The 17,439-nt window shown below is 40.7% G+C and overlaps 1 protein-coding gene and 1 pseudogene across 1 annotated transcript; both read right to left on the bottom strand.

Annotated features, from left to right (window-relative positions):
- Window positions 1–2,965: 2,965 nt before the first annotated feature.
- LOC139382218 (ankyrin repeat and protein kinase domain-containing protein 1-like) lies at window positions 2,966–12,678 on the bottom strand (annotated as a pseudogene).
- Window positions 12,679–15,167: 2,489 nt separating this feature from the next.
- LOC139382217 (receptor-interacting serine/threonine-protein kinase 4-like) lies at window positions 15,168–17,210 on the bottom strand. The gene is made up of 3 exons (XM_071126096.1): window positions 16,968–17,210; window positions 15,742–15,914; window positions 15,168–15,459 (listed from the first exon to the last, which is right to left on the bottom strand). The coding sequence occupies exons 1-3, from the start codon at window positions 17,208–17,210 to the stop codon at window positions 15,168–15,170; spliced, it is 708 nt and encodes a 235-aa protein (XP_070982197.1).
- Window positions 17,211–17,439: the final 229 nt, after the last annotated feature.

Here is a 17,439-nt window from a genome sequence, read left to right as displayed (position 1 = left end):
TAATATTGCACACAGGTTTCGGTTCACTTCCAGCTGTCAGTGAAGCATTAAGTAGGTCAAACAAAACTGATATGGTATGAGAACTAGCTGCCTACATGTGTTTTTCTATGATAACAACTCATGGGATATGTTACAGTACAGTCATGGCTAGTATTTCACTTGTGCCATGGCCATGAGAACATACAGTGCCTTCAGGAAGTATTCAGACCACTTGACTTTTTCCATATTTTATTAGGTTACAGCCTTATTGTAAAATGTATACAAATATTTTTTTACACACAGTACCCCATAATGACAAAGCAAAAACAGGTTTGTAGAAATTGTTGCTAATTTATTCAAAATAAAAAGAATGAAATATCACATTTACATAAGTATTCAGACCCTTTACTCAGTACTTTGTTGAAACGCCATTAGCAGCGATTACAGCCTCGAGTCTTCTTGGGTATGACGCTACAAGCTTGGCACCTGCACTGCTTTTGAGGAATTTCTCCCATTCTTCTCTGCAAATCCTCTCAAGCTTGAACCTTCGCACCAGTCTGAGGTCCTGAGCATTCTGGAGCAGGTTTTCATCAAGGATATTTCTGTACTTTGCTCCGTTCCTATTTGCCTTGATCCTGACTAGTCTCCCAGTCCCTGCCGCTGAAAAACATCCCCACAGCATGATGCTGCCACCACCATGTGTCACCGTAGGGATGGTGCCAGGCTTCCTCTAGATGTGATGCGTGGCATTCAGGCCAAAGAGTTAAATCTTGATTTTCATCAGACCAGAGAATCTTGTTTTTCATGGTCTGAGAGTCTTTAGGCGCCTTTCGACAAAATCCAAGTGGGCTATCATGTGCCTTTTAATAAGGAGTGGCTTCCGTCTGGTCACTCTACTATAAAGGCCTGATTGATGGAGTTCTGCAGAGATGGTTGTCCTTCCGGAAGGTTCTCTCATCTCCACAGAGGAACTCTAGAGCTCTGTCAGAGTAACCATTGGGTTCTTGGTCATCTCGTTGCTCATCTCGTTGCTCCCCCGATTGCTCAGTTTGGCTGAGCGGCCAGCTCTTGGAAGAGTCTTGGTGGTTCCAAACTTCTTCCAATTTTGCCCCTGAACAGGCAGTTAACCAACTGTTCCTAGGCCGTCATTGAAAGTAAGAATTTGTTCTTAACTGACTTGCCTAGTTAAATAAAGGTAAAATAAAAAAAGAATGATGGAGGCCACTGTGTTCTTGGGGACCTTCAAAGCACAGGATGCACCTAAGCTCAGTTTTGAGTCTTATGTAAATAAGGTATTTCTGTTTTTGTTTTTCAAATACATTTGCTAAAATTTCGAAAAACCTGTTTTCGCTTTGTCGTTATGGGGTATTGTGTGTAGATTGCTGAGGATTTTTATTTATGGAATCCATTTTAGAATAAGGCTGTAATGTAAGAAAATTTGGAAAATGGAAAAGGGTTTGAATACTGTAAGTATGGGAAAACATAGGGAAAACATGTTAACTCATGTTTAACGTGTCGCAGTGCCACTAGGGATGACATTTAAAATGCAATTCTACGTGTTTAAGTGTTTTTCACATAATGGAACTGGAGAAGGAAATGCTTTGCTAGTTAGAGAAATTGACAAAAAGCTGTTCCTTTGGATCATCTGACAAAATGTTTATTTAGCTCTGGCTCTTAGACCTGGGACAAAACAACAACTGTGCAAAATGAATAATGCATAGGAGGAAAGTAAGTATATTTCTCAATGCATTTCAGTTCTATTCAATATAATGTCTGTGAGTATAACAGAACTCATTTGGCAGGCGAAAACCTGAGGAAAATCCATCCAGGAAGTGGGATCTTTTTGATCTTTTTTGTTTTCCATTGAACTCCTATTGACTATGTTATGGGTTAGAGCCCAGATTGCAGTTCCTATGGCTTCCACTAGATGTCAACAGCCTTTAGACAAGCTTACAGTCTTGTATTTTGTAAAACGACAAATTAAAATACCTTTTGGTCAAAGGACAGGGGAAGAATGCTTTGCGCGCGTGACCGATAGCGAGAGGTTCGTTGTTTTTCCTTTCTATTGAAAATGCTATTGTCTGGTTGAAATACTATTGTTTATTTAGACAATAGACAACCTGAGGTTTAATTATAAACATTGTTTGACATGTTTCGATTAACTTTACCGGTACTATTAGGATCTATTCGTCTGCCTCTTTTGACCGCCCTGGAGCCAGTGGATTACTGAACAAAACGCGCCAACAAAACTGAGTTTTTGGGACATAAAGAGGGACTTTATCGAACAAAACAAACATTTATTGTATAACTGGGAGTCTTGTTAGTGCAACCGTATGAAGATCATCAAAGGTAAGGGATTAATTGTATCGCTATTTCTGACTTTTGTGACTCCTCTACGTGGCTGGAAAATGTTTGTATGTTTTTGTAAGCGGGGGGTTGTCCTCAGATAATCGCATGGTATGCTTTCGCCATAAAGCCTTTAAATCTGACACAGCGGCTGGATTAACTAGAAGTTAATCTTTAAACCGATGTATAACGCTTGTATATTTTATGAATGTTTATTATGAGTATTTCTGTATTTTGAATGAGGCTCTCTGCAATTTCACTGGATGTTGGCCAAGTGGGACGTTACCGTCCAGCAGCTTAGACACCGTAGGGACATAAATCAGTAGAGAGAATCAATACACTCTTCCCAACAGTGATGTACTCTACTGGCACTACGCCTGACATCAGTGTTACCCTGTCCAGAGTTATATTTCAACATGCCGTTGTTCTCTTTCTAGTACCCTTTCTAGTACACTATCTTGCCAACCCAAACCAAATTGTATTGACTCGGATAGCTTCTTCTCACATTATTATTTTTAGCACAGATCCAGCAACAATAGTGGATATGTAACCAGGCCAGCTTAGTTATGTTTGGCTCGGTTCAGCTCAGTACAGCTTGGCATTGCTCAGCTCAGTTCGGCTCAGTAGTGTGAAAGGCTCACTAACTGTCCTCCAGTAGCTGCACTACCTCCTCTTTCTGACACTTCCTGGCCAGGTATAGGGCTGTGCAGCCTGTCAAATCCTTACTAATCCTCTCTGCCCCGTTCAATAGCAGGGCTTTGGTAATGAGAACGCTGCCATTCTGGGCAGCCAGGTGTAACGGGGTGGCCTGGCTGTTGTTCTGAGCGTTGACGTTGGCCCGATGCGTGATAAACTGGAGCACACTGGGGAAAAGCCCACCATTACACTCCAAGTGGAGTGCCGTCCAGCCGCTATCCTCTGCCACGTTGGGATTGGCCTTAGCCGCCAGCAGCTTGGACACCACATTTTCCTGCCCGTGGTGGCAGGTCAAGTGGAGGGGCGTCAGCCGCCCTTCGCTGGCAGGTCCACAGAGCCCTGGTCAGGGATCGCCCCGTTGCCCAACAGCAACCTGCAGATGCCCGTGTGTCCATTGAGGGCAGCGAAGTGTAAAGGGGTGTAATGCCAGCTGTCCAGGGAGTTGACCGGCACCAGCTTTCACCATCCACCTGGCCACCCTGTTGTGGCCCTCCTCGGCAGCCAGGTGTAGAGCGGTGGTCAGGGAGTCCCTGTGGTCAACTCCCTTACTGAGCAGGAGCTTGGCGATGGTGAGGTGGCCGTACACACTTGCCACATGAAGCACCATCCTCCCACGGAGCTCCTTGCACTCGTCGGCGCTCCCCAGCAACGTAAGGAGGAGACGCACAACGTTCTCAAGGCCGTTAGCCATGGTTTATTCAAATGTGCATGAATTTGCATACAAGTTGGCTTTATCTAAAGAGAGACAAGGCTTTCCTCCTATGCATTATTCATTTTGCACAGTTGTTGTTTTGTCCCAGGTCTAAGAGTCAGAGCGAGATAGACATTTTGTCACATGATCCAAAGGGACAGCTTTTGTCAATTTCTCTAACTAGCAAAGCATTTCCTTCTTCAGTTCCCACCTGAAGGGTTGGCGAGTGAGCACGTGGATTTCTTAATGGAGATATAATGAAAATGAAGCGTTAATAGTAGTCATCATAATAGCAGCACATCAACAAGTTCATGTTGTTATTAATGGAGTAGGTATTTATCACCTTGACATGTAACAGTTAGCTATTGATATTCTGCAGAACATTTTCTGTCCCATATATTGGAGATGCACCAGATGGACATGTGACCGGAGCTAAGGAGAACTGTTTATAAGACGCACACATTATACAACCATACAGTTGACATTATCATGGGCTTCTTTTAAATTCACATGGGAGAGCAAACCGTGAGAGAGAGAGAGAGAGAGAGAGAGAGAGAGAGAGAGAGAGAGAGAGAGAGAGAGAGAGAGAGAGAGAGAGAGAGAGAGAGAGAGAGAGAGCGCGAGAGAGAGAGAGAGAGAGAGAGAGAGAGAGAGAGAGAGAGAGAGAGAGAGAGAGCTTTCTATCTGTTATCCCAACATTGATGGAGGGTTCTGTATTTGTTATCTCAACATTGATGGTGGATTCTGTATTTGTTATCTCAACATTGATGGAGGGTTCTGTATTTGTTATCTCAACATTGATGGTGGATTCTGTATCTGTTATCTCAACATTGATGGTGGATTCTGTATATGTTATCTCAACATTGATGGTGGATTCTGTATTTGTTATCTCAACATTGATGGTGGATTCTGTATTTGTTATCTCAACATTGATGGTGGATTCTGTATTTGTTATCCCAACATTGATCGAGGATTCTGTATTTGTTATCTCAACATTGATCGAGGATTCTGTATTTGTTATCTCAACATTGATGGTGGATTCTGTATTTGTTATCTCAACATTGATGGTGGATTCTGTATCTGTTATCTCAACATTGATGGTGGATTCTGTATCTGTTATCCCAACATTGATGGTGGATTCTGTATCTGTTATCCCAACATTGATGGAGGATTCTGTATTTGTTATCCCAACATTGATGGTGGATTCTGTATTTGTTATCTCAACATTGATGGAGGATGCACTGAGCACTCACTCTCCTGCAGCTGGACGACAGCATGGTATAATCAGGTGAGTGTGTCCTTTCCCCGTTGCTACATCCACCTATTCCCAGGACATCACTCAGAGCTTCTGTCTTTCGAACAGTATCTGGAAATAAAGAAACAGACAAAGAGGTTTGCATGTTGATAACAGAATCTCAAATTGCTGCATGCATCCGTCATACTCAAAATGGTTAACAAGATGTGTACAAGTGTGAATATTGTAATTTATTAATTTAGAATTCTGTTCAAACATTAGTGTTTTTGATTTTGGGAAAGACTGATTATAAAATCCATGAGGCACTATAGTTTTATGAAAATGTTTCATAATGTACAACAACTGCTGTAGCCAAGACAATATTCAAGGGCCCAAGAAAAATCACACTGAAACAAACGTACACTTTTGTTCATACAGAATTAAGGTGTCCGTTTTATGATAGTAGAATGCAAATAACCTATTCTTATGCATAATAATGCTGTAATATGGAAAATATAGGCCTACTGGCTCAATAGAGGAGGGGATGATAATGCAGCTAATCAAATTGTGGTTGTAACAAAGTTTGATGCATAAATCAAATCCCACCGATATGCTTACAGGACCGGAAAATTGTTGCTAATTTCGATGTGGCAGTGTTTGCATACATATGGTGTTCGTTAGTATTCATTAACATGGCACTTTAATCCTCTGCCTTTAATTGCTTCCTAACTAGGTGACCTGCAGCTCCTGTAAATGATCAAATCTTATCCGAGTTCATTTTAGAATATTACAACAAGGCATCTCACATCAATAAGCATTACAGTGAGCAGAGCATGTGCTCTCCGAGTCTCTCGGAGTCTCCTCAAAGTCTAAGATCAGAAAGCTTACAGTCTACAAGCTTGCAGTCTACATGGATAATTATGATCTTTAACAGAAACAGATGCAGAGTTACTGAGTGCTGTGCAATTCAGGTCGGAGTGATGGTAAAAAAACATTTTTAAAAGCACTTGGTAAATAAACTACCGGTAATTTACCAAATGTACCATCATTTTCTGTAATTAACAGGTAATCTATGGCAATGTATGGTAACTTTAGTCATTTTTACTTTAATAATAAAATGTATTCATATACACTACCGGTCAAAAGTTTTAGAACACATACTCATTCAAGGCTTTTTCTATATTTGTACTATTTTCTAAATTGTAGAATAATAGTGAAGACATAAAAATTATGAAATAACACATATGGAATCATGTAGTAACCAAAAAAGGGTTAAACAAATCAAAATATATTTTATATGTGAGATTCTTCAAATGGCCACTCTTTGCCTTGATGAAAGCTTTGCACACTCTTGGCATTCTCTTACATGATTCCCATATGTGTTATTTCATCGTTTTGATGTCTTCACAATTATTCTACAATGTAGAAATGAGTAAAAAAAAATATTTAAAAAAGAACTACTCCATTGTGTTCTAAAACTTTTGTCCGGTAGTGCCTGTGTGTCTGTATTGTCCATGAGTTTTTAGTAAATAGACCATATGGTTCAAGAGAAAATTGCCTAATTAACGAAAAAAGCATCTAATCAACAATGTCATTATTTTCAAATATCTCTGTCACGCCCTGACCTTAGAGCTTTTTTATGTCTCTATTTTGGTTTGGTCAGGGTGTAATTTGGCATTCTATGTTCTTTTTTCTGTTTTTGTATTTCTTTGTTTTTGGTTCTCAATCAGGGACAGCTGTCTATCGTTGTCTCTGATTGGGAACCATACTTAGGTAGCTTTTTCCCACATTGTTTTTGTGGGTAGTTAATTTCTGTTTAGTGTTTGCACCTTACAGAACTGTTTCGGTTGTTCTCTTTGTTATTTTTGTTATAGTGTTCAGTTTAAATAAAGAAAGCATGAACACTTACGCTTTGGTCCGATGATTCCTCATCTTCCGACGACGAAAACCGTTACAATCTCTGCAACTCTTCCAATATTTACTTTTTTCACAACAAACAGTTCGGCCCCTAAACATTTACAACAAACATATGTGGACATAGTAAAATAAATACAAGTGTGTAAAAAATATAAAGGATTTTTAATACTGAAACACACAAATGGTTTTCACTATGTTGATGGGTTATATTTAGGATAATGTTTTACAGCTTGGTCATTCCATTTCTTTATCTTAAAATCATCTTATTTTACTATGTTGTATTTTTTACATGTGATGAAAATCCGTGTAGATAAAAAGGCAGAATCTACCGCAAACCCAAAACTGAATGGTGAAGGTGCTGGAAGCAAAATGCATAACTTGAGAAACAGGAAAAAGTATCAACCTTCCAGTCAGATACAAATACATTTTAAAAGAGACTAAGCTTTCAGTCAGTTGACCTTCATCAGAGCATTTCTCCACAAACAATAGTGGGACAGGTTAAGGCCACGCAGTGGGCCAGAGATAATTACAGACACCAGTGATAATCTGATGTACTTAAAAATGGCCACTAGATGTCTTGTGATGAAAATTCCATAAAATCTTTGAAATTTACCAAAATTCTGGTTGTTTACTGTTACATTTCTAAAGTTACCAGTAATAGACCCTCCCTTTGCAACCCGTCTGAGGATCTGGCCTCAGCCAGTGTAAGATCAGCCAATCGCTTACTGAACAAAGACCACACAACATGTTCAACCATATTGTGTCATTCTCCAACAGATGGGCTTGCCTTGTTTTGAAGAAACAATGCGCTGGAGCACTCACATGGGTAATGTGTGGGCTTAAAATGTTTATTTTTCTTTGAAAAGTTAAGCCTATGGCACTTGGAGACAACAAAGGCTGTTCATAATTTCCTTCTTGACTTTTAGTGATTACAAAGTGGTGGCCATTCTGTTTCTATACTGTTTCTGATAATAACACAGTGTGGCTATTCTCCCCATTTTGCTGTCTCCAATATAGGATTGTTTTGTTGTTGTTTGCTGTTTGGTATGGCGAGGGACACACAATGTTATCTAGACCGATCCCAGATCGTTTTGTATGCCTGGCATTGATGACAATGACCATAGGAGTTGGTTGGCCGTAGGTAGCCCAGAAGCCTGGCAATGGAAAAATGTGGACTGAATTGGCTACTGGAGGGCTGCTGGTTTCAGATCATTACTATTGTGCCATTGAGTAAAAGCCCCAAATATCTCTTCATCTTGCACTGCACCGTGGCTGAACCTGTGCCTCTCAACACGTGGGTGGGTTGGAAAAAAAAGAAGAAAACTATTTTTCTTTTTAACCAAATTAACAATAATGTTTCCATTCTATTCTCCAGTAATTTACAGCACAAACAGATGTGCAATCAGGTGAAGTGTTACCTGAGAAGTTGGCCTCTCTCTGGGATCCTGATCCCAGCACCGTTGCATTATTGTGATCATCTGCTCACTTTTGTGTGGCTTGCCATCAGGGATATTTTCCACACCTGACCTTTTACCTGTATCACAGGAAGTTATATGTTCATTCAGATAAGAAATCATTTGAAAAACATGACCTCTCAAAGTAAAATGTGATTATTAGCTCGTATAGTTTAACAACCTGAACTTTGTCAAACACTACCGTGTCTGTGATTCAATAAAAATAAAGAATTGATACATGAATCAGAATGTATTACCACTACTCACATTTCCCACCTTGATAAGGTTCTTCTGGGTCAGGATTTCCCACATAACAACAGAGAAGCTAAATTAAAACAAGGAACACGTAATACCAGATAATGTGTATGTGGTTCTTTCCCCATGTGTCTAATTACACTGAAGAAAAATATGAATGCAACATGCAACAATTTCAAAGATTTTACTCAGTTATGGTTAATTTAAGGAAATGCGGTAATTGAAATGCATCCATTATGCCCTAATCTATTGATTTCACATGACTGGGAATACAGATATGCATCTGTTGGTCACAGATACGTTTTTTTTTTAAAGATAAGGACGTGGATCTGAAAACCAGTCAGTATCTGGTGTGACCACCATTTGCCTCAAGCAGCACAACACATCTCCTTTTGCATATAGTTGATCGGGATGTTGATTGTAGCCTGTGGAATGTTGTCCCTCTCCTCTTCGATGGCTGTGCGAAGTTGCTGGATATTCGTGGGAACTGGAACACGCTGACGTACACGTCGATCCAGAGCATCCCAAACATGGTCAATGGGTGACATGTCTGGTGAGTATGCAGGCCATGGAAAAACTGGGACATTTTCAGCTTCCAGGAATTGTATACAGGTCTTTGCGACATGGGTGATGGCAGCAGATGAATGGCACGACAATGGGCATCAGGATCTAGTCACGGTATCTCTGTGCATTCAAATTGCCATCGATAAAATACAATTGTGTTTGTTGTCCGTAGCTTATGCCTGCCCATGCAATAACCTCACCACCACCATGGGGCACTCTCTTCACAACGTTGACATCAGCAAACCACCTGCCCATACAACTCCATACATGCTGTCTGCCATCTGCCTGGTACAGTTGAAACCGGGATACATCCATGAAGAGCCCACTTCTCCAGCGCACCAGTGGCCATCAAAGATTAGCATTTACCCACAGTTTCATCAGCTGTCCAGGTGGCTGGTCTCAGACGATCCTGCAGGTGAAGAAGCACAATGTGGAGGTCCTGGGCTGGCGTGGTTACACATGGTTCTGTGGTTTCCGAGGCTGGTTGGACATACTGCCAATTTCTCTAAAATTATGTTGGAGGTGACATATGGTAGAGAAATTAACATTAAATTCTCCGGCAACAGCTCTGGTGGACATTTCTGCAGTCAGTATGCCAATTGCACGCTCCCTCACAACTTGAAACATCTGTGGCATTGTGTTGTTGACAAAACTGCACATTTTAGAGTGGCCTTTTATTGTCCTCAGCACAAGGTGCACCTGTGTAACAATCATGCTGTTTAATCAGCTTCTTGATATGTCATACCTGTAGGTGGATGGATTATCTTGGCAAAGGAGAAATGCTCAGTAACAGGGATGAAAACAAATTTGTGCAGACATTTTGAGAGAAATACGATTTTTGTGCATATGGACATTTTCTGGGATCTTTTATTTCAGCTCATGAAACATGGGACCAACCCTTTACATGTTGCGTTTATATTTTTGTTAAGTGTATATTGAATCTAAATTACATGATCAAAGATAATACCTTATTAGAAATGAATATTGAAAAAAATCTATGACTTATAGTCAGTGTTATTTATAGTTATAGTTTGTATGTATTACTTCATACACTGGGGAATTTGTCTGCAGAGAGAGAGAATACTAGCCTATTGACACAGTTCTATAGTGGGCCTATGTGTGAGTTTGTAGGAATTCACCCTTGGCAACTACCTTACCTGTAAACATCGAACTTGGTTCCCGATGCTCAGGGCACAGGGTAAAAGTCTCTGGAGGTATGTAGCAAATGTTTCCTCTTACCATCAAATTCTCCATTAACTCCTTCTTGCTCCCAACCTCCCACTTAATTAAGTCAAAAACTGAAATCTTTGGAGGGAAATTTTCTTCATACTGATAATCATTAGCATGTACCACTGAACTCTTATTTAAATATAACCCTACACGTTTTAATGTTTGCATGCCTAATTAAAAAAGAGTCAAGAGATCATTAATGACTCTTGTCTCGCTCATTACACTTTAAAAAAAAAAGTTACAGCTGCTTTAACGGCATATCGGCGTCTCTAAAGAGCTATCCTCACCTTGATGTGGAGGTGATTGTCTAGACGGATGCTTGAAGGCTTGAGGTTCAGGTGGAGAAGTGGAGGGTTCATGCTGTGAAGGAAGTTCATGCCCGTGGTGGCCTCGTGAATCGTCTGGAACTTCTTGGGCCACACCAACGCGCGGCTGGTGAGGAGATGATCCATGGAGCCATTACTCATGTACTCCGTCACCACGGCGGGAGGGTCATTACACACCCCGTAGATGTACTTGAATGTCACTTGCTCCATCTTGGATGCCTCCTCTATCATTCTCCTACAAACAAAGAAAAGACAAGAGTAAGGGGGAGTTGACAGGTTTTTTCACACCTGAGCAGCCTCAGCAAAAATGTTTCTGTTGTCAATTTCAATCTTTCAAATCGAACACATTTATTTTCCCGATATTTAGACCAACACTGCAAACTGCTACTTATCCAAACACCCAAATGAGCTCTCTTTTAGTGATTGTTATTCTATTCAAAACTGGCAATTAAATGATGTGATTTATTGGTTGCTCTGTTCTAGAGTATATCCTGTCATAAAGCCACATTAACAATACATGCAGAAACTGATGCCAGTGAGGATGGTTTCAAAGCTTTTCAGGGCACAATTTTCTCTCCAAAGCCTGAGTTTCACTCTGTAAACCTGGCCAATGCTGCGTTCCGTCACCTTAATCCAGTCAGCCTCACAGTCATCCTTCTTGAAGATCCTGAACTTTCTCGATGCCCCCGCCTACACGATCCATGGGGGCAGAGCTCCTCCTGTGTGTCACAACACCGTCTCTAATCTCACATAAACCCATATTAATTTCTCCATGGGGTCTCCTTTGTCCATGAAATGTGTAGACAAGTACCGAGGAGGCGATGCAGCGAACAAGTGTATCTAAGACTCAAATGTGGTTAAATGTGGGAGGAGCCATGTCACTGCTTGTTTGCATAGCAACATAACAACCGCTTTCCACTGCCTGACAAGAAAATTGCTTAGGTTCCCATCAGACAGCAGGAAGGAAACCTGATAAAGGTAGCTCTGATACCTTGTATGCTGTAGTGTATATACTCACTCAAGTGCTATGATGAGCTTTAATGCATGATGTGTTTGACAGTACTTGACATCAGAGTATCAATCAATCACAATAGAGACATCCATAATGATATGTATCCATATATGGATAATCATAGCCATTTTCTTCTCAGTTCTTGGAGGGTATCCAAAGCAATCCATCCAAACAGATATTACAGTGTGATAAATCTATTGTACAGTACTGTAGGTTTGGGGTCTGCAATCAGGCCAGATGAATAAAAAAGATCGTCTGAAGCTCTGTCTAAGCCGGGGAGGTGGGGAATACTGCTGAGCTACAGTGCATTTGGAAAGTATTCAAACCCCTTTACCTTTTCTACATTTTGTTACGTTACTGTCTTATTCTAAAATGTATTAAATCGTTTTTTCCCTCATTAATGTACACACAAAACCCCATAATGACAAAGCAAAAACTGTTTTTTAGAATTGTTTGCAAAGATATATACAATATATTTATATATATTTCATTTACATAAGTATTCAGACCCTTTACTCAGTACTTTGTTGAAGCACCTTTGGCAGTGATTCTTTCTTTGGCATTACAAGCTTGGAACACTTGTATTTGGGGAGTTTCTCCCATTATTTTCTGCAGATCCTCTTAAGCTCTGTCAGGTTGGATGAGTAGCTTTGCTACGCAGCTATTTTCAAGTCTCTCCAGAGATGTTCAATGGGGTTCAAGTCCAGACTCTGGCTGGGCCACTCAAAGACTTTCAGAGACTTGTCCCGAAGCCACTCCTGTGTTGTCTTGGATATGTGTTTAAGGTTGTTGTTATGTTGAAAGGTGAACCTTTGCCCCAGTCTGAGGTCCTGAGCGTTATTGAGCAAGTTTTCATCAAGGATCTTTCTGTACTTTGCTCCGTTAATTTTTCCGTCGATCCAGACGTGACGCTTGGCATTCAGGCCAAAGAGTTCAATCTTGGTTTCATCAGACCAGAGAATCTTGTTTCTCATGGTCTGAGAGTCATGTTGGCAAACTCGAAGCGGGCTGTCATGTGCCTTTTACTGAGGACTGGCTTCCTTCTGGCCATAAAGGCCTGATTGTTGGTGTGCTGCAGAGATGGTTGTCCTTCTGGAAGGTTCTCCCACCTCCACAGAGGAACTCTGGAGCTCTGTCAGAGTGACCATTGGGTTCTTGGACACCTCCCAGACCAAGGCCCCTGACCAAGGCCCTTATCCCCTGATTAGTTTGGCTGGGCTGCCAGCTCTAGGTAGCTCCAAACTTTTTCCATTTAAGAATGATGGAGACCACTGTGTTCTTGGGGACCTTCAATGCTGCAGAAATGTGTTGGTACCCTTCCCCAGATCTGTGCCTCGACACAATCCTGTCTCGGTGCTCTACGGACAATTCCTCCAAACTCATGGCTTGGTTTTTGCTCTGACATGCACTGTCAACTGTGTGACCTTATATAGACAGGTGTGTTTCTAAAAAAAAACAAAAAACCTGTTTTGCTTTGTCATTATGGGATTGATTGTGTGTAGATTGATGAGGGAATAACATGAGAATAAGACTGTAATGTAACAGAATGTGGAACAAGGGAAGGGGTCTGAATACTTTCCATAAGCACTGTATTTAACCCCTTATTTTTGTCACTAAGCAGTCTCCATATAGACTTCCAATTTTTTGGGACTGGTACCGGGGACCTACAGACGAGTCTTGTGAGGCCTGTGGGCATCCTAGAGCAAAACCTACATGTACGAGTCTCACCTTTCCATAGATGTGTCAGAATAGTTTGTAGGCCAAACCATTCTGAGTGTTCCTACATAGCCGGATGTGGTGAATTGAGACACATCCAATGCAAAAAAAGGATACAGTATTTCTATCTTAAATTGACAGATTTTTATGGGGATTTTTTTATTATGGTAATTTGATTTTGCGGGGGCGCTGACATTGACCTTAGGGAGATCATTATGGGAAATTGTGTACGCAGATGAAAAAATGTACCTCACTTGACACTTGATTGCCAGCAGTACTCTACTTTATGATTATGGAAATGGCTTCATCTTTAACTTCTTATGGCTGCAATCCCATTAACGGGAGTGATTAGACAACAGCCAGTCAAAGTGTAGTGCGCCATTTTCAAAACATCAAAAATCTAATAATTAACATTCCTCAAACATACATGCGTCTCATACCATTTTAAGGCTATTCTCGTTGTTAATCCCACCAAAGTGTCCGATTTCAAATATGCTTTTCAGCAAAAGCATTACAAACGATTATGTTCGGTCTCCACCAAACCACAATATAAGCACAGCCATTTTCCAGCGAAATATAGCATTCACAAAAAGCAGAAATAGAGATAAAATGAATCACTAACCTTGAATTATCTTTATTAGATGACACTCATAGGACTTCATGTTACACAATACATGCATGTTTTGTTTGATAAAGTTTATATTTATATCAAAAAATCTGAGTTTACATTGGTTTATTAGATTCACTTGTTCCAAGAACATCAAGTGATTTTGCATAGCCACATCGTTTCAACAGAAATACTCATCATAAATGTAGATGATAATAGGCTCTTTTGAAAAAAGAGGGGTTATCAATGTTGGGCCCATAGATATTTAGATATTTAGTAGAGTTACAGAAGTAGAGTGGATCTCTCCTATTACGATCACATAACTCAGCACAAGGTGCACCTGTGTAACAATCATGCTGTTTAATCAGCTTCTTGATATGTCATACCTGTAGGTGGATGGATTATCTTGGCAAAGGAGAAATGCTCAGTAACAGGGATGAAAACAAATTTGTGCAGACATTTTGAGAGAAATACGATTTTTGTGCATATGGACATTTTCTGGGATCTTTTATTTCAGCTCATGAAACATGGGACCAACCCTTTACATGTTGCGTTTATATTTTTGTTAAGTGTATATTGAATCTAAATTACATGATCAAAGATAATACCTTATTAGAAATGAATATTGAAAAAAATCTATGACTTATAGTCAGTGTTATTTATAGTTATAGTTTGTATGTATTACTTCATACACTGGGGAATTTGTCTGCAGAGAGAGAGAATACTAGCCTATTGACACAGTTCTATAGTGGGCCTATGTGTGAGTTTGTAGGAATTCACCCTTGGCAACTACCTTACCTGTAAACATCGAACTTGGTTCCCGATGCTCAGGGCACAGGGTAAAAGTCTCTGGAGGTATGTAGCAAATGTTTCCTCTTACCATCAAATTCTCCATTAACTCCTTCTTGCTCCCAACCTCCCACTTAATTAAGTCAAAAACTGAAATCTTTGGAGGGAAATTTTCTTCATACTGATAATCATTAGCATGTACCACTGAACTCTTATTTAAATATAACCCTACACGTTTTAATGTTTGCATGCCTAATTAAAAAAGAGTCAAGAGATCATTAATGACTCTTGTCTCGCTCATTACACTTTAAAAAAAAAAGTTACAGCTGCTTTAACGGCATATCGGCGTCTCTAAAGAGCTATCCTCACCTTGATGTGGAGGTGATTGTCTAGACGGATGCTTGAAGGCTTGAGGTTCAGGTGGAGAAGTGGAGGGTTCATGCTGTGAAGGAAGTTCATGCCCGTGGTGGCCTCGTGAATCGTCTGGAACTTCTTGGGCCACACCAACGCGCGGCTGGTGAGGAGATGATCCATGGAGCCATTACTCATGTACTCCGTCACCACGGCGGGAGGGTCATTACACACCCCGTAGATGTACTTGAATGTCACTTGCTCCATCTTGGATGCCTCCTCTATCATTCTCCTACAAACAAAGAAAAGACAAGAGTAAGGGGGAGTTGACAGGTTTTTTCACACCTGAGCAGCCTCAGCAAAAATGTTTCTGTTGTCAATTTCAATCTTTCAAATCGAACACATTTATTTTCCCGATATTTAGACCAACACTGCAAACTGCTACTTATCCAAACACCCAAATGAGCTCTCTTTTAGTGATTGTTATTCTATTCAAAACTGGCAATTAAATGATGTGATTTATTGGTTGCTCTGTTCTAGAGTATATCCTGTCATAAAGCCACATTAACAATACATGCAGAAACTGATGCCAGTGAGGATGGTTTCAAAGCTTTTCAGGGCACAATTTTCTCTCCAAAGCCTGAGTTTCACTCTGTAAACCTGGCCAATGCTGCGTTCCGTCACCTTAATCCAGTCAGCCTCACAGTCATCCTTCTTGAAGATCCTGAACTTTCTCGATGCCCCCGCCTACACGATCCATGGGGGCAGAGCTCCTCCTGTGTGTCACAACACCGTCTCTAATCTCACATAAACCCATATTAATTTCTCCATGGGGTCTCCTTTGTCCATGAAATGTGTAGACAAGTACCGAGGAGGCGATGCAGCGAACAAGTGTATCTAAGACTCAAATGTGGTTAAATGTGGGAGGAGCCATGTCACTGCTTGTTTGCATAGCAACATAACAACCGCTTTCCACTGCCTGACAAGAAAATTGCTTAGGTTCCCATCAGACAGCAGGAAGGAAACCTGATAAAGGTAGCTCTGATACCTTGTATGCTGTAGTGTATATACTCACTCAAGTGCTATGATGAGCTTTAATGCATGATGTGTTTGACAGTACTTGACATCAGAGTATCAATCAATCACAATAGAGACATCCATAATGATATGTATCCATATATGGATAATCATAGCCATTTTCTTCTCAGTTCTTGGAGGGTATCCAAAGCAATCCATCCAAACAGATATTACAGTGTGATAAATCTATTGTACAGTACTGTAGGTTTGGGGTCTGCAATCAGGCCAGATGAATAAAAAAGATCGTCTGAAGCTCTGTCTAAGCCGGGGAGGTGGGGAATACTGCTGAGCTACAGTGCATTTGGAAAGTATTCAAACCCCTTTACCTTTTCTACATTTTGTTACGTTACTGTCTTATTCTAAAATGTATTAAATCGTTTTTTCCCTCATTAATGTACACACAAAACCCCATAATGACAAAGCAAAAACTGTTTTTTAGAATTGTTTGCAAAGATATATACAATATATTTATATATATTTCATTTACATAAGTATTCAGACCCTTTACTCAGTACTTTGTTGAAGCACCTTTGGCAGTGATTCTTTCTTTGGCATTACAAGCTTGGAACACTTGTATTTGGGGAGTTTCTCCCATTATTTTCTGCAGATCCTCTTAAGCTCTGTCAGGTTGGATGAGTAGCTTTGCTACGCAGCTATTTTCAAGTCTCTCCAGAGATGTTCAATGGGGTTCAAGTCCAGACTCTGGCTGGGCCACTCAAAGACTTTCAGAGACTTGTCCCGAAGCCACTCCTGTGTTGTCTTGGATATGTGTTTAAGGTTGTTGTTATGTTGAAAGGTGAACCTTTGCCCCAGTCTGAGGTCCTGAGCGTTATTGAGCAAGTTTTCATCAAGGATCTTTCTGTACTTTGCTCCGTTAATTTTTCCGTCGATCCAGACGTGACGCTTGGCATTCAGGCCAAAGAGTTCAATCTTGGTTTCATCAGACCAGAGAATCTTGTTTCTCATGGTCTGAGAGTCATGTTGGCAAACTCGAAGCGGGCTGTCATGTGCCTTTTACTGAGGACTGGCTTCCTTCTGGCCATAAAGGCCTGATTGTTGGTGTGCTGCAGAGATGGTTGTCCTTCTGGAAGGTTCTCCCACCTCCACAGAGGAACTCTGGAGCTCTGTCAGAGTGACCATTGGGTTCTTGGACACCTCCCAGACCAAGGCCCCTGACCAAGGCCCTTATCCCCTG

Source organism: Oncorhynchus clarkii, chromosome 24, assembly GCF_045791955.1.
Source record: "Oncorhynchus clarkii lewisi isolate Uvic-CL-2024 chromosome 24, UVic_Ocla_1.0, whole genome shotgun sequence".
Lineage (NCBI taxonomy): Eukaryota > Metazoa > Chordata > Actinopteri > Salmoniformes > Salmonidae > Oncorhynchus > Oncorhynchus clarkii.
The sequence above is the reverse complement of the archived record's forward strand: the minus strand, read 5'-3'. Positions and strand labels throughout refer to the sequence as shown.

What these genes read in the sequence shown, in the direction of transcription:
- LOC139382217 (XM_071126096.1), bottom strand. Translation starts at nt 17,210, where the DNA reads ATGAGAAACAAGATTCTCTGGTCTGATGAAACCAAGATTGAACTCTTT. An exon ending in TTCGGGACAAGTCTCTGAAA is followed by an intron (nt 15,915 to 16,967) that starts GTCTTTGAGTGG and finishes TGGATCGTGTAG; the next exon opens with GCGGGGGCATCGAGAAAGTT. An exon ending in ACTGGCATCAGTTTCTGCAT is followed by an intron (nt 15,460 to 15,741) that starts GTATTGTTAATG and finishes CTTTGTTTGTAG; the next exon opens with GAGAATGATAGAGGAGGCAT.